Genomic DNA, 19,696 nt, shown 5'->3' with positions numbered 1-19,696 from the left:
ATGTGTCAGAGCCACCTCTCACCTGCTCCCTAAGCACCTCCGAGGTGAAGAACTGCATCAACACCCCCATGGAGGTTCTCGACTGGCCTTGCCACACACAAAGCATCGAGAGGGTTGTTAAAATGGTGACTGAGGCCTCTGCTAAGTACTTTTCATAAGAAAAAAGGGATGGAGGGATCAGGGCTCAGGAGACCAGCAGGAGGCTGATGTCCAAGAATGAATCCAAGCAGGACTTGTGCAACCTGATCAAATTTAAGAAGATAGATGATTGATGGAGCCCCATGGATTTTCTCAATAGGCTACATTGAGACGTTTGTTAAAATGGTTACAGAGGTTTCTGCTGAGTAGTTCTGGAAAGAGCTCACCTATTTATGGCTGACGTTGACTTTAAGTTTGTGTTTGTAGGTTGGTGGCTAAAGCAGTACAGTAGGAGATCTTGCCATCCAAGAATGAGTCCAATCAAGATATTGGAACCTGGCAAAGTTCAAGAAGTCAGGAAATCGAGATTTAGCACTTAGGTGTTTGTGTGCATTACAAATACAATTTATTATTGTTAGTATTATTATTATTGATCTTTGGAGTTGTATCCAGTTATATACAGTTCACTTGTTAATACATTTGATGGCTTTGTCATTATAAATGATTTCCCATATATTTTTTATCTTTGCAATTTTGTAATACAATACCAATGGGTTCAAATGGTAAAATCAGCCATTTTGAAATCCAAGATTATGTAGGTTATATTTATCCTATCCCAAAAATGACATCATATTTGAATTCCCCATTAAGAAACACATCATTTAGACATATTGCATGTTAGGAATTCCTTCAGATTCATGTTATCATCCATGTATGGCCAAGGGGTGAAAAATGGTAAAATCGGCCATTTTGAAATCCAAAATGATGTAGGTTAGAGTTATCCTATCCCAAAAATAAACTCATATTTGAATTCCCCATTAAGAAACACATCATTTAGACACCTTGCATGTTAGGATTTCCTTAAGATTCATGTTGGCATCCATGTATGGCCAAGGGGTGAAAAATGGTCAAATCGGCCATTTTGAAATCCAAAACAATGTAGGTAGGAGTTATCCGATTGTAAAAATAATCCCACATTTGAATTCCCCACAAAAAAACACGTATTTTAGACACCCCACTCGATTGATTTTCCAAAAAAAAAAAAGTATGGCCCGCCCGTTATAGAGAGAGGACACATCACTGTTATAGAGAGAGGACACATCACTGTTATAGAGAGGAGACATAACTGTTATAGAGAGAGGACACATCACTGTTACAGAGAGGGGACACATCACTGTTATAGAGAGATGACACATCACTGTTATAGAGAGGACACATCACTGTTACAGAGAGAGGACACATCACTGGTATAGAGAGACGACACATCACTGTTACAGAGAGGACACATCACTGTTATAGAGAGAGGACACATCACTGTTATAGAGAGAGGACACATCACTGTTATAGAGAGGACACATCACTGTTATAGAGAGAGGACACATCACTGTTACAGAGAGAGGACACATCACTGTTATAGAGAGAGGACACATCACTGTTATAGAGAGGACACATCACTGTTATAGAGAGAGGACACATCACTGTTATAGAGAGAGGACACATCACTGTTACAGAGAGAGGACACCTCACTGTTATAGAGAGAGGACACATCACTGTTATAGAGAGAGGACACATCACTGTTATAGAGAGAGGACGCATCACTGTTATAGAGATATGACACATCACTGTTATAGAGAGAGGACACATCACTGTTACAGAGAGAGGACACATCACTGTTACAGAGAGGACACATCACTGTTACAGAGAGAGGACACACCACTGTTATAGAGAGAGGACACATCACTGTTATAGAGAGAGGACACATCACTGTTATAGAGAGAGGGCACATCACTGTTATAAAGAGAGGACACATCACTGTTATAAAGAGAGGACACATCACTGTTATAGAGAGAGGACACATCACTGTTATAAAGAGAGGACACATCACTGTTATAGAGAGAGGACACATCACTGTTATAGAGAGAGGACACATCACTGTTATAGAGAGGACACATCACTGTTATAGAGAGAGGACAACTCACTGTTATAGAGAGAGGACACATCACTGTTATAGAGGGGACATCACTGTTATAGAGAGGACACATCACTGTTATAGAGAGAGGACACATCACTTTTACAGAGAGAGGACACATCACTGTTACAGAGAGAGGACACATCACTGTTACAGAGAGAGGACACATCACTGTTATAGAGAGAGGACACATCACTGTTATAGAGAGAGGACACATCACTGTTACAGAGAGGGGACACATCACTGTAATAGAGAGAGGACACATCACTGTTATAGAGAGCGGACACATCACTGTTATAGAGAGAGGACACATCACTGTTATAGAGAGAGGACACATCACTGTTATAGACAGAGGACACATCACTGTTATAGAGAGGACACATCACTGTTATAGAGAGAGGACACATCACTGTTACAGAGAGAGGACACATCACTGTTATAAAGAGAGAGGACACATCACTGTTATAGAGAGAGGACACATCACTGTTACAGAGAGGGGACACATCACTGTAATAGAGAGAGGACACATCACTGTTATAGAGAGAGGACACATCACTGTTATAGAGAGAGGACACATCACTGTTATAGAGAGAGGACACATCACTGTTATAGACAGAGGACACATCACTGTTATAGAGAGGACACATCACTGTTATAGAGAGAGGACACATCACTGTTACAGAGAGAGGACACATCACTGTTATAGAGAGAGGACACATCACTGTTACAGAGAGAGGACACATCACTGTTACAGAGAGGACACATCACTGTTATAGAGAGAGGACACATCACTGTTACAGAGAGGACACATCACTGTTATAAAGAGAGGACACATCACTGTTATAGAGAGAGGACACATCACTGTTATACAGAGAGGACACATCACTGTTATAGAGAGAGGACACATCACTGTTACAGAGAGAGGACACATCACTGTTATAGAGAGGACGCATCACTGTTATAGAGAGAGGACACATCACTGTTATAGAGAGAGGACACATCACTGTTATAGAGAGGAGACATAACTGTTATAGAGAGAGGACACATCACTGTTACAGAGAGGGGACACATCACTGTTATAGAGAGATGACACATCACTGTTATAGAGAGGACACATCACTGTTACAGAGAGAGGACACATCACTGGTATAGAGAGACGACACATCACTGTTACAGAGAGGACACATCACTGTTATAGAGAGAGGACACATCACTGTTATAGAGAGAGGACACATCACTGTTATAGAGAGGACACATCACTGTTATAGAGAGAGGACACATCACTGTTACAGAGAGAGGACACATCACTGTTATAGAGAGAGGACACATCACTGTTATAGAGAGGACACATCACTGTTATAGAGAGAGGACACATCACTGTTATAGAGAGAGGACACATCACTGTTACAGAGAGAGGACACCTCACTGTTATAGAGAGAGGACACATCACTGTTATAGAGAGAGGACACATCACTGTTATAGAGAGAGGACGCATCACTGTTATAGAGATATGACACATCACTGTTATAGAGAGAGGACACATCACTGTTACAGAGAGAGGACACATCACTGTTACAGAGAGGACACATCACTGTTACAGAGAGAGGACACACCACTGTTATAGAGAGAGGACACATCACTGTTATAGAGAGAGGACACATCACTGTTATAGAGAGAGGACACATCACTGTTATAAAGAGAGGACACATCACTGTTATAAAGAGAGGACACATCACTGTTATAGAGAGAGGACACATCACTGTTATAAAGAGAGGACACATCACTGTTATAGAGAGAGGACACATCACTGTTATAGAGAGAGGACACATCACTGTTATAGAGAGGACACATCACTGTTATAGAGAGAGGACAACTCACTGTTATAGAGAGAGGACACATCACTGTTATAGAGGGGACATCACTGTTATAGAGAGGACACATCACTGTTATAGAGAGAGGACACATCACTTTTACAGAGAGAGGACACATCACTGTTACAGAGAGAGGACACATCACTGTTACAGAGAGAGGACACATCACTGTTATAGAGAGAGGACACATCACTGTTACAGAGAGGACACATCACTTTTATAGAGAGAGGACACATCACTGTTATAAAGAGAGAGGACACATCACTGTTATAGAGAGAGGACACATCACTGTTACAGAGAGGGGACACATCACTGTAATAGAGAGAGGACACATCACTGTTATAGAGAGAGGACACATCACTGTTATAGAGAGAGGACACATCACTGTTATAGAGAGAGGACACATCACTGTTATAGAGAGAGGACACATCACTGTTATAGAGAGAGGACACATCACTGTTATAGAGAGAGGACACATCACTGTTATAGAGAGGACACATCACTGTTATAGAGAGAGGACACATCACTGTTACAGAGAGAGGACACATCACTGTTATAGAGAGAGGACACATCACTGTTACAGAGAGAGGACACATCACTGTTACAGAGAGAGGACACATCACTGTTACATAGAGGACACATCACTGTTATAGAGAGGACACATCACTGTTACAGAGAGAGGACACATCACTGTTATAGAGAGAGGACACATCACTGTTATAGAGAGAGGACACATCACTGTTATAGAGAGGACACATCACTGTTATAGAGAGAGGACACATCGCTGTTATAGAGAGGACACATCACTGTTATAGAGAGAGGACACATCACTGTTATAGAGAGAGGACACATCACTGTTATAGAGAGGACACATCACTGTTATAGAGAGAGGACACATCACTGTTATAGAGAGAGGACACATCACTGTTATAGAGAGAGGACGCATCACTGTTATAGAGATATGACACATCACTGTTATAGAGAGAGGACACATCACTGTTACAGAGAGAGGACACATCACTGTTACAGAGAGGACACATCACTGTTACAGAGAGAGGACGCATCACTGTTATAGAGATATGACACATCACTGTTATAGAGAGAGGACACATCACTGTTACAGAGAGAGGACACATCACTGTTACAGAGAGGACACATCACTGTTACAGAGAGAGGACACACCACTGTTATAGAGAGAGGACACATCACTGTTATAGAGAGAGGACACATCACTGTTATAGAGAGAGGACACATCACTGTTATAAAGAGAGGACACATCACTGTTATAAAGAGAGGACACATCACTGTTATAGAGAGAGGACACATCACTGTTATAAAGAGAGGACACATCACTGTTATAGAGAGAGGACACATCACTGTTATAGAGAGAGGACACATCACTGTTATAGAGAGGACACATCACTGTTATAGAGAGAGGACAACTCACTGTTATAGAGAGAGGACACATCACTGTTATAGAGGGGACATCACTGTTATAGAGAGGACACATCACTGTTATAGAGAGAGGACACATCACTTTTACAGAGAGAGGACACATCACTGTTACAGAGAGAGGACACATCACTGTTACAGAGAGAGGACACATCACTGTTATAGAGAGAGGACACATCACTGTTACAGAGAGGACACATCACTTTTATAGAGAGAGGACACATCACTGTTATAAAGAGAGAGGACACATCACTGTTATAGAGAGAGGACACATCACTGTTACAGAGAGGGGACACATCACTGTAATAGAGAGAGGACACATCACTGTTATAGAGAGAGGACACATCACTGTTATAGAGAGAGGACACATCACTGTTATAGAGAGAGGACACATCACTGTTATAGAGAGAGGACACATCACTGTTATAGAGAGAGGACACATCACTGTTATAGAGAGGACACATCACTGTTATAGAGAGAGGACACATCACTGTTACAGAGAGAGGACACATCACTGTTATAGAGAGAGGACACATCACTGTTACAGAGAGAGGACACATCACTGTTACAGAGAGAGGACACATCACTGTTACATAGAGGACACATCACTGTTATAGAGAGGACACATCACTGTTACAGAGAGAGGACACATCACTGTTATAGAGAGAGGACACATCACTGTTATAGAGAGAGGACACATCACTGTTATAGAGAGGACACATCACTGTTATAGAGAGAGGACACATCGCTGTTATAGAGAGGACACATCACTGTTATAGAGAGAGGACACATCACTGTTATAGAGAGAGGACACATCACTGTTATAGAGAGGACACATCACTGTTATAGAGAGAGGACACATCACTGTTATAGAGAGAGGACACATCACTGTTACAGAGAGAGGACACATCACTGTTATAGAGAGAGGACACATCACTGTTATAGAGAGAGGACACATCACTGTTATAGAGAGATGACACATCACTGTTATAGAGAGAGGACACATCACTGTTACAGAGAGGGGACACATCACTGTTATAGAGAGGACACATCACTGTTACAGAGAGAGGACACATCACTGGTATAGAGAGAGGACACATCACTGTTATAGAGAGAGGACACATCACTGTTATAGAGAGGACACATCACTGTTATAGAGAGAGGACATATCACTGTTACAGAGAGAGGACACATCACTGTTATAGAGAGAGGACACATCACTGTTATAGAGAGGACACATCACTGTTATAGAGAGAGGACACATCACTGTTACAGAGAGAGGACACATCACTGTTATAGAGAGAGGACACATCACTGTTATAGAGAGGACACATCACTGTTATAGAGAGAGGACACATCACTGTTATAGAGAGAGGACACATCACTGTTACAGAGAGAGGACACATCACTGTTATAGAGAGAGGACACATCACTGTTATAGAGAGAGGACACATCACTGTTATAGAGAGAGGACACATCACTGTTATAGAGAGAGGACACATCACCGTTATAGAGAGAGGACACATCACTGTTACAGAGAGGACACATCACTGTTATACAGAGAGGACACATCACTGTTATAAAGAGAGGACACATCACTGTTATAGAGAGAGGACACATCACTGTTACAGAGCGGACACATCACTGTTATAGAGAGGACACATCACTTATAGAGAGAGGACACATCACTGTTACAGAGAGGACACATCACTGTTACAGAGAGAGGACACATCACTGTTATAGAGAGGACACATCACTGTTATAGAGAGGACACATCACTGTTATAAAGAGAGGACACATCACTGTTATAGAGAGAGGACACATCACTGTTATAAAGAGAGGACACACCACTGTTATAGAGAGATGACACATCACTGTTATATAGAGAGGACTCATCACTGTTATAGAGAGGACACATCATTGTTATAGAGAGAGGACACATCACTGTTATAGAGAGAGGACACATCACTGTTATAGAGAGAGGACACATCACTGTTATAGAGAGGACACATTACTGTTATAGAGAGAGGACACATCACTGTTACAGAGAGAGGACACATCACTGTTACAGAGAGGACACATCACTGTTATAGAGAGAGGACACATCACTGTTATAAAGAGAGGACACATCACTGTTATAGAGAGAGGACACATCACTGTTATACAGAGAGGACACATCACTGTTATAGAGAGAGGACACATCACTGTTACAAAGAGAGGACACATCACTGTTATAGAGAGGACACATCACTGTTATATAGAGAGGACACATCACTGTTACAGAGAGGACACATCACTGTTATAGAGCGGACACATCACTGTTATAGAGAGGACACATCACTTATAGAGAGAGGACACATCACTGTTACAGAGAGGACACATCACTGTTACAGAGAGAGGACACATCACTGTTATCGAGAGAGGACACATCACTGTTATAAAGAGAGGACACATCACTGTTATAGATTGGCCATCACTGTTATAGAGAGGACACATCACTGTTATAGAGAGAGGATACATCACTGTTATAAAGAGAGAGGACACATCACTGTTATAGAGAGAGGACACATCACTGTTATCGAGAGAGGACACATCACTGTTATAAAGAGAGGACACATCACTGTTATAGATTGGCCATCACTGTTATAGAGAGGACACATCACTGTTATAGAGAGAGGATACATCACTTTTACAGAGAGAGGACACATCACTGTTACAGAGAGAGGACACATCACTGTTACAGAGAGAGGACACATCACTGTTATAGAGAGAGGACACATCACTGTTACAGAGAGGACACATCACTTTTATAGAGAGAGGACACATCACTGTTATAAAGAGAGAGGACACATCACTGTTATAGAGAGATGACACATCACTGTTACAGAGAGGGGACACATCACTGTAATAGAGAGAGGACACATCACTGTTATAGAGAGAGGACACATCACTGTTATAGAGAGAGGACACATCACTGTTATAGAGAGAGGACACATCACTGTTATAAAGAGAGGACACATCACTGTTATATAGAGAGGACACATCACTGTTACAGAGAGGACACATCACTGTTATAGAGCGGACACATCACTGTTATAGAGAGGACACATCACTTATAGAGAGAGGACACATCACTGTTACAGAGAGGACACATCACTGTTACAGAGAGAGGACACATCACTGTTATAGAGAGAGGACACATCACTGTTATAAAGAGAGGACACACCACTGTTATAGAGAGATGACACATCACTGTTATATAGAGAGGACTCATCACTGTTATAGAGAGGACACATCATTGTTATAGAGAGAGGACACATCACTGTTATAGAGAGAGGACACATCACTGTTATAGAGGGGACATCACTGTTATAGAGAGGACACATTACTGTTATAGAGAGAGGACACATCACTGTTACAGAGAGAGGACACATCACTGTTACAGAGAGAGGACACATCACTGTTATAGAGAGAGGACACATCACTGTTACAGAGAGGACACATCACTGTTACAGAGAGAGGACACACCACTGTTATAGAGAGGACACATCACTGTTATAGAGAGGGGACACATCACTGTAATAGAGAGAGGACACATCACTGTTATAGAGAGAGGACACATCACTGTTATAGAGAGAGGACACATCACTGTTATAGAGAGAGGACACATCACTGTTATAGACAGAGGACACATCAGTGAATACCACAACCACTACACCAGAGGAAGCTCAACAAATCATGTTAAACCCAGATTCGGCTCAAACAAGGGACTAAACACGTTTCGCAATTATGCCACAACAATGTGGAACGCCCTACCCAAAGCTGTAAAGGAATGTGAATCCCTGCCCACATTCAAAACCGCTCTTAAAGAGCACCTACGGGAGGCTGCAATTCGAAACTGGCCACCGTAAATGCCCAAAACCCCCACCACCTCCTAATAGACAGTCTCCTCCCCACCGCATGTATATACCCTCCCCACCGTATGTATATTTCTCTCCCACCCACCCACCCCCTCCTAATGTACAGTCCCCTCCCCATCATATGTATATACTCTGTCAGGATCTAGGGGTAACAGTACTGTATATTTGAATACCGTTTATGTCACAAATGTATCAGTACTAAATACCTATATGTCCCTATGCCATAAATGTCATGTATGTTGTGTATGTCATAAATGTCTATATGAATTGAAAATGGGGGACCCTGATGGAAACAAGACAAACGTCTTTCTCAGGTCTGCATCCCCTTAACAATTGTGTGTATTGAGCCGTACTGTATTGTACCCATTCTGCAATCTGTTAAATAAAGTTTTCATTCATTCATTCATTCATCACTGTTATAGAGAGGACACATCACTGTTATAGATTGGCCATCACTGTTATAGAGAGGACACATCACTGTTATAGAGAGAGGATACATCACTTTTACAGAGAGAGGACACATCACTGTTACAGAGAGAGGACACATCACTGTTACAGAGAGAGGACACATCACTGTTATAGAGAGAGGACACATCACTGTTACAGAGAGAACACATCACTTTTATAGAGAGAGGACACATCACTGTTATAAAGAGAGAGGACACATCACTGTTATAGAGAGAGGACACATCACTGTTACAGAGAGGGGACACATCACTGTAATAGAGAGAGGACACATCACTGTTATAGAGAGCGGACACATCACTGTTATAGAGAGAGGACACATCACTGTTATAGAGAGAGGACACATCACTGTTATAGACAGAGGACACATCACTGTTATAGAGAGGACACATCACTGTTATAGAGAGAGGACACATCACTGTTACAGAGAGAGGACACATCACTGTTATAAAGAGAGGACACATCACTGTTATAGAGAGAGGACACATCACTGTTACAGAGAGGGGACACATCACTGTAATAGAGAGAGGACACATCACTGTTATAGAGAGAGGACACATCACTGTTATAGAGAGAGGACACATCACTGTTATAGAGAGAGGACACATCACTGTTATAGACAGAGGACACATCACTGTTATAGAGAGGACACATCACTGTTATAGAGAGAGGACACATCACTGTTACAGAGAGAGGACACATCACTGTTATAGAGAGAGGACACATCACTGTTACAGAGAGAGGACACATCACTGTTACAGAGAGGACACATCACTGTTATAGAGAGAGGACACATCACTGTTACAGAGAGGACACATCACTGTTATAAAGAGAGGACACATCACTGTTATAGAGAGAGGACACATCACTGTTATACAGAGAGGACACATCACTGTTATAGAGAGAGGACACATCACTGTTACAGAGAGAGGACACATCACTGTTATAGAGAGGACACATCACTGTTATAGAGAGAGGACACATCACTGTTATAGAGAGAGGACACATCCCTGTTATAGAGAGGACACATAACTGTTATAGAGAGAGGACACATCACTGTTACAGAGAGGGGACACATCACTGTTATAGAGAGATGACACATCACTGTTATAGAGAGGACACATCACTGTTACAGAGAGAGGACACATCACTGGTATAGAGAGACGACACATCACTGTTACAGAGAGGACACATCACTGTTATAGAGAGAGGACACATCACTGTTATAGAGAGAGGACACATCACTGTTATAGAGAGGACACATCACTGTTATAGAGAGAGGACACATCACTGTTACAGAGAGAGGACACATCACTGTTATAGAGAGAGGACACATCACTGTTATAGAGAGGACACATCACTGTTATAGAGAGAGGACACATCACTGTTATAGAGAGAGGACACATCACTGTTACAGAGAGAGGACACCTCACTGTTATAGAGAGAGGACACATCACTGTTATAGAGAGAGGACACATCACTGTTATAGAGAGAGGACGCATCACTGTTATAGAGATATGACACATCACTGTTATAGAGAGAGGACACATCACTGTTACAGAGAGAGGACACATCACTGTTACAGAGAGGACACATCACTGTTACAGAGAGAGGACACACCACTGTTATAGAGAGAGGACACATCACTGTTATAGAGAGAGGACACATCACTGTTATAGAGAGAGGACACATCACTGTTATAAAGAGAGGACACATCACTGTTATAAAGAGAGGACACATCACTGTTATAGAGAGAGGACACATCACTGTTATAAAGAGAGGACACATCACTGTTATAGAGAGAGGACACATCACTGTTATAGAGAGAGGACACATCACTGTTATAGAGAGAGGACACATCACTGTTATAGAGAGGACACATCACTCTTATAGAGAGAGGACAACTCACTGTTATAGAGAGAGGACACATCACTGTTATAGAGGGGACATCACTGTTATAGAGAGGACACATCACTGTTATAGAGAGAGGACACATCACTTTTACAGAGAGAGGACACATCACTGTTACAGAGAGAGGACACATCACTGTTACAGAGAGAGGACACATCACTGTTATAGAGAGAGGACACATCACTGTTACAGAGAGGACACATCACTTTTATAGAGAGAGGACACATCACTGTTATAAAGAGAGAGGACACATCACTGTTATAGAGAGAGGACACATCACTGTTACAGAGAGGGGACACATCACTGTAATAGAGAGAGGACACATCACTGTTATAGAGAGAGGACACATCACTGTTATAGAGAGGACACATAACTGTTATAGAGAGAGGACACATCACTGTTACAGAGAGGGGACACATCACTGTTATAGAGAGATGACACATCACTGTTATAGAGAGGACACATCACTGTTACAGAGAGAGGACACATCACTGGTATAGAGAGACGACACATCACTGTTACAGAGAGGACACATCACTGTTATAGAGAGAGGACACATCACTGTTATAGAGAGAGGACACATCACTGTTATAGAGAGGACACATCACTGTTATAGAGAGAGGACACATCACTGTTACAGAGAGAGGACACATCACTGTTATAGAGAGAGGACACATCACTGTTATAGAGAGGACACATCACTGTTATAGAGAGAGGACACATCACTGTTATAGAGAGAGGACACATCACTGTTACAGAGAGAGGACACCTCACTGTTATAGAGAGAGGACACATCACTGTTATAGAGAGAGGACACATCACTGTTATAGAGAGAGGACACATCACTGTTATAGAGATATGACACATCACTGTTATAGAGAGAGGACACATCACTGTTACAGAGAGAGGACACATCACTGTTACAGAGAGAGGACACACCACTGTTATAGAGAGAGGACACATCACTGTTATAGAGAGAGGACACATCACTGTTATAGAGAGAGGACACATCACTGTTATAAAGAGAGGACACATCACTGTTATAAAGAGAGGACACATCACTGTTATAGAGAGAGGACACATCACTGTTATAAAGAGAGGACACATCACTGTTATAGAGAGAGGACACATCACTGTTATAGAGAGAGGACACATCACTGTTATAGAGAGGACACATCACTGTTATAGAGAGAGGACAACTCACTGTTATAGAGAGAGGACACATCACTGTTATAGAGGGGACATCACTGTTATAGAGAGGACACATCACTGTTATAGAGAGAGGACACATCACTTTTACAGAGAGAGGACACATCACTGTTACAGAGAGAGGACACATCACTGTTACAGAGAGAGGACACATCACTGTTATAGAGAGAGGACACATCACTGTTACAGAGAGGACACATCACTTTTATAGAGAGAGGACACATCACTGTTATAAAGAGAGAGGACACATCACTGTTATAGAGAGAGGACACATCACTGTTACAGAGAGGGGACACATCACTGTAATAGAGAGAGGACACATCACTGTTATAGAGAGAGGACACATCACTGTTATAGAGAGAGGACACATCACTGTTATAGAGAGAGGACACATCACTGTTATAGAGAGAGGACACATCACTGTTATAGAGAGGACACATCACTGTTATAGAGAGAGGACACATCACTGTTACAGAGAGAGGACACATCACTGTTATAGAGAGAGGACACATCACTGTTACAGAGAGAGGACACATCACTGTTATAGAGAGAGGACACATCACTGTTACAGAGAGAGGACACATCACTGTTACAGAGAGAGGACACATCACTGTTACATAGAGGACACATCACTGTTATAGAGAGGACACATCACTGTTACAGAGAGAGGACACATCACTGTTATAGAGAGAGGACACATCACTGTTATAGAGAGAGGACACATCACTGTTATAGACAGAGGACACATCACTGTTATAGAGAGGACACATCACTGTTATAGATTGGCCATCACTGTTATAGAGAGGACACATCACTGTTATAGAGAGAGGATACATCACTTTTACAGAGAGAGGACACATCACTGTTACAGAGAGAGGACACATCACTGTTACAGAGAGAGGACACATCACTGTTATAGAGAGAGGACACATCACTGTTACAGAGAGGACACATCACTTTTATAGAGAGAGGACACATCACTGTTATAAAGAGAGAGGACACATCACTGTTATAGAGAGAGGACACATCACTGTTACAGAGAGGGCACATCACTGTTATAGAGAGAGGACACATCACTGTTATAGAGAGAGGACACATCACTGTTATAGAGAGGACACATCACTGTTATAGAGAGAGGACACATCACTGTTATAGAGAGAGGACACATCACTGTTACAGAGAGAGGACACATCACTGTTACAGAGAGGACACATCACTGTTATAGAGAGGACACATCACTGTTACAGAGAGAGGACACATCACTGTTATAGAGAGAGGACACATCACTGTTATAGAGAGAGGACACATCACTGTTATAGAGAGGACACATCACTGTTATAGAGAGAGGACACATCACTGTTATAGAGAGGACACATCACTGTTATAGAGAGAGGACACATTACTGTTATAGAGAGAGGACACATCACTGTTATAGAGAGAGGACACATCACTGTTATAGAGAGAGGACACATCACTGTTATAGAGAGGACACATCACTGTTATAGAGAGAGGACACATCACTGTTATAGAGAGAGGACACATCACTGTTATAGAGAGGACACATCACTGTTATAGAGAGGACACATCACTGTTACAGAGAGAGGACACATCACTGTTATAGAGAGAGGACACATCACTGTTATAGAGAGGACACATCACTGTTATAGAGAGGACACATCACTGTTATAGAGAGAGGACACATCACTGTTATAGAGAGGACACATCACTGTTATAGAGAGGACACATCACTGTTATAGAGAGATGACACATCACTGTTACAGAGAGAGGACACATCACTGTTATAGAGAGAGGACACATCACTGTTATAGAGAGGACACATCACTAGGGATGGGTACCTTTCACATTTGAACCGATACCGGTACCGGTACCTGTGAATCGATACCGGTACCCAACGGTACCTTTTTTCTGTACTTTAGTCTCAAGAAATTTAATTTACCTACCTCAGTCGTAAAAAAAAATTCAAACTTCAAATAACTACAATTTCGACAGTTTTCGGCTTGCTATTGCTCTGACTGCTTTGTTGTTGAAACAAGCCAAATCCTAGGTAAGCATATATTGTGCGTGTGAACGTTGACATGAAAAGAAAAAAAAAGAGGAAAAAAAAGATTTTTTTTTTCTTTTTTTTCACTTGATTCGATACTCGGTAGTACCGACGTGTTTCGGTTCGGTACCTCAAAAGTACCGAATTCGGTACCCATCCCTACACATCACTGTTATAGAGAGGACACATCACTGTTATAGAGAGGACACATCACTGTTATAGAGAGAGGACACATCACTGTTATAGAGAGAGGACACATCACTGTTACAGAGAGAGGACACATCACTGTTATAGAGAGAGAACACATCACTGTTATAGAAAGAGGACACATCACTGTTATAGAGAGAGGACACATCACTGTTATAGAGAGAGGACACATCACTGTTATAGAGAGAGGACACATCACTGTTACAGAGAGAGGACACATCACTGTTACAGAGAGGACACATCACTGTTACAGAGAGAGGACACACCACTGTTATAGAGAGAGGACACATCACTGTTATAGAGAGAGGGCACATCACTGTTATAGAGAGAGGACACATCACTGTTATAGAGGACCCATCACTGTTATAGAGAGAGGACACATCACTGTTATAGAGAGAGGACACATCACTGTTATAGAGGGGACATCACTGTTATAGAGAGAGGACACATCACTGTTATAAAGAGAGGGACACATTACTGTTATAGAGAGAGGACACATCACTGTTATAGAGAGAGGACACATCACTGTTACAGAGAGAGGACACATCACTGTTATAGAGAGAGGACACATCACTGTTACAGAGGGGACACATCACTGTTACAGAGGCGACTGAATTGTATGAGGTTGTGTAGAATTTATTGTGTACCTATGTAGCACACTTTCCTCCCAAGTCATTGCTTATCTCTTCTCCCAGTGGGGTCTCCCAACGCTGCTTTATGTGTGTAAACTTGCATGTGTGTGCGTGTTTGTGTGTGTTTGTGAATGTTCATATTCACAATATATCTGTGTGTATGTTTCTATGCTTCCAGAATATCACTGCCACCAAATAATTAGATCTCAATTCAATTCAATTCAATTCAATTCAAATGGCTGTATTGGCATGACGTACTTCTACATGTTGCCAAAGCAATATTAAACATAAACATGGATTACAAACAGATATAAGTACATACAAAATATCATCGTAAAATAAAACATCAAATATTACGGCGTAAACATGTCAGGTGACTGTCACTCACTGTCCTTCAGTTTTGTGGCAGGCAGCAACATATGCTGCTGCTAGCTCACAGCTTGTTGAGTCCTCCCCTAGTAGGACTGGTAGTTTTTCTGTATCTGGTAGTGCGAGAAAGCCTTTTGTTATTAATTAAAATGTTTTAAAATGCGTTTCTCTAATATATTTATATTTTTCACATTCTCTCTCTCTCTCTCTCTCTCTCTCTCTCTCTCTCTCTCTCTCTCTCTCTCTCTCTCTCTCTCTCTCTCTCTCTCTCTCTCTCTCTCTCTTTCTTTCTCTTTCTCTCCTTCCAGGTTCATGGCCACTAATGACTTGATGCTAGAGCTTCAGAAGGACAGTATTAAGCTGGATGAGGACAGTGAGAGGAAGGTGGTGGCCATGCTGCTCCGGCTCCTAGAGGACAAGAACGGAGAGGTGCAGAACCTGGCTGTCAAATGGTTTGTAACATTACAGTGCAAACCAATACTGTACGTAGCACTTTCTCACTGATACCGAGTCAGAGTCCTAGACTTCAGTGTCGACTGGTATCCAGTAGGCCCATCTGATTCATTGCTTTTACTGAACAGTCGACTATAGACTTAGACAATCAGTATATAGACAGATCTAACAGGCTTCTGTGTCAAAAATGCAGAAAATGAAGTCACATTGCTTTGATTTCTGGAAAGTCCTCAGATACCGATACCTAATTTTAGCCAGGTGTCAGATGTCCAATTCCAGTATGATCCCTAAATGTACGGAGAGTGTTTGTTTTAACTCCTGGTCTCGTCCTTTTGGTCTGTAAAAAGAGTGTTTCAATGCCTGGTGTCGTCCTTTTGGTCTGTAAAAAGAGCGCTTGTTTTAATGCCTGGTGTCGTCCTTGTGGTCTGTACAAAGAGTGCTTGTTTTAACTCCTGGTGTGGTCCTTTTGGTCTGTAAAAAGAGCGTTTGTTTTCACTCCCCCTTGGTGCCTCTGAGGAGTGAGCTAAACGTGCAGATTGTTGTTTGACCCTGTGTTGTACTGCACTGTGTAACTTTTCATTTTGATCATATCTTCTGGGGGTGCATGTTCAACCCATCGTAACACTGTTTGATCCTTGTCTCTTTCAGTCTGGCCCCTCTGGTGAGCAAGGTGAAGGAGTACCAGGTTGAAACCATGGTGGACACTTTGTGTTCCAACATGTTGTCAGACAAGGAGCAGCTGAGAGATATCTCCAGTATGGGACTCAAGACTGTCATCGCAGAGCTCCCCCCGTCATCCTCTGGTAAATCATACTTACTTACTTACTTAGGCCTTTTATTCCTTTCGGAACATAGGCCATTGATGAAAAGTTTCTACCCCCGTCTGTCTTGAGCCATCCTCTCTAGCTGTTTCCACGTCAGTCCCCTCGTCTTGAATTCCTCCTTAGTGTCTCTTCTCCAGGTGTTTTTGGGTCTTCCTCTGCCTCGCTTGCCTTGTGGGTTCCAGGATAATGCCTGTTTGGTTATTGCGGTTTTGTGTCTTCGAAGTGTGTGCCCAATCCAGCTCCATTTTCTCCTGGTCAGCTGGACCTCCACTGATTCTTGCTTGGTGCATTCCCACAGCTTGATGTTGGTAATTGTGTTTGGCCAGAAGATCCTGACGATACGTCTCAGACAATGGTTGATGAAGGTCTGCAGTTTATTGATGATGTTAGTGGTGGTTTTCCAGGTTTCAGAGCCATATAGCAGTACGGATTTGACGTTGGAGTTGAAGATTTTGAGCTTGGTGTTGAGTTTGATGTTTCAGGTTTTCCATATCTTGTTTAACATGTTGAATGTTGCTCTTGCTTTTCCTATTCTTGCCCTTACGTCTTCCTCAGTTATAAAACTACCCAAGTATGTGAATTGGTCAACCTCTTCCAGTGTCTGGCCCCCGATGGTTATGGGGTTTGTGCTTTTATTATTGACTCTGATTACTTGAGTTTTTGGTCCATTTATTTTGAGCCCAAGTCCAGCTGCAGTTGTTTCTAGCAGCTGGGTTTTGTCTTGCATCTGTTGATGGTTGTGTGAGAGTAGTGCGATGTCATCCGCAAAGTCCAGGGCCCTCATTTATCAATTTTCCTTAGAAAGTATTCTACTTCCATTCGTAAGCACAGAATTTAGAATGTGTGCACGCACAAAAAAAACGGGATTTATCACATGTGCGTACACAGGTCCTACGCACACCTGTCTTGATAAATATCACTTTGATCCTACGCTTGAGCTCGTGCATGGTTTTAAGTATTTGCATATAGCACCGCCCTTAATTAACCATATACGGTAATGGAACACCCCCATGAAATTTGGAAAAGTGGACTAAGCCGAGGGAAGCGTGTTGTACACGGTGATGATGTCGGATATTATATCTATTAACTTCCTAAAAGACCATTGCTGCCTGGACACCGCAAACACTAATAAAGACCATTAACCACTGTTTTGCCGTTGCCCGTTGGTGTCATTAATGCATGCTGGAATAAGAATGCCTTTCTTCATTTATTTTTAATATTAATAATTATTATATTACAATAAAAGACAGCTCCGTCTTTTAATACACACATATATTGTACAGTAACGTCAAATAAATACGTACCCGCTGAAATAAAGGTTCTGCACGCACATACCAGCAGTGATCTACAGCATAAAAGATAGCCACTTTATAATACTATTCTGAGTAGATCATTCATCTGTATCGCAACAGAGTCACGGATCTGGTCGGGGCAGGTAGCATTATGTTGGGAAAATCTTTATGAAATAAATAAATGTGAATTAAAGAATTTAAAACGAAGTTTAGCATATTAAATCGTTTTATAAGCTTTCTGAGTAGATAATTAATCTGTATCGCAACAGAGTCACGGATCTGGTCGGGGCAGGTTTATGTCGGGAAAATCTTTATGAAATAAACAAATGTGAATTAAAGAATTTAAAACGAAGTTTAGCATATTAAATCGTTTTATAAGCTTATAGCTTTTATCGTGCTGATTTGAGAAGGGTCCAGCTGCATAGCCGGAGAGCAACTCTCTCAGGGCCAAGATAGCACTTATACTATTTTGAGAGAGACAGCAGAGAGACAGACAGCAGAGAGACAGACAGCAGAGAGACAGACAGACAGACACTGTTCCACAGTGTGTGTGTGTGTGTGTCAGCGTTTCCGTTAGCCGGTAATTACCGGTTTTTGACCGGCAAAATCTGTTGAAGTCCGACATATTTAATCTCTCCGGTCATAGTGTCCGGTGAAAATAGTTCCCTCTGGGCACAGTTTGATTATTTGAATTGTATTTGGATGGGCTGGAGTTGGGTGGCCTATGCGATGAACGAAACAATCATTGCGTTTGTTGTCGTTGCTTCGCTCAGCGAGAGCTTGCTGCTGGATTTGCGGAAGGCATGCAGCTGCAGACCCACAGAACCCACCAGCTTTGCTGGCACAGTGCGGTCCCCAGACCTGGAAAGCTGCTCTGCGGGTCTGCAGCTGGATGCTTCTTGCAAACTAACTGCGGCCGGCT

General features: G+C 42.0%; 1 protein-coding gene across 1 annotated transcript in view; it reads left to right on the top strand.

Moving 5' to 3' along the window:
* cand2 (cullin-associated and neddylation-dissociated 2 (putative)) overlaps window positions 1–19,696 on the top strand; it is a gene marked incomplete at its 5' end in the record, with an annotated part of 128,332 nt that overhangs the window by 31,333 nt on the left and 77,303 nt on the right. Inside the window, 2 exons of the mRNA XM_084316751.1 lie at window positions 16,514–16,657; window positions 17,307–17,461. Of these exons, the coding sequence (XP_084172877.1) occupies window positions 16,514–16,657; window positions 17,307–17,461 (299 nt within the window). The remainder of the gene's footprint in view (window positions 1–16,513; window positions 16,658–17,306; window positions 17,462–19,696) is intronic.

Source organism: Notolepis coatsorum (genome assembly GCF_963971535.1).
Source record: "Notolepis coatsorum genome assembly, chromosome: 6".
Classification (NCBI taxonomy): Eukaryota; Metazoa; Chordata; class Actinopteri; order Aulopiformes; family Paralepididae; genus Notolepis; species Notolepis coatsorum.
The sequence above is the reverse complement of the archived record's forward strand: the minus strand, read 5'-3'. Positions and strand labels throughout refer to the sequence as shown.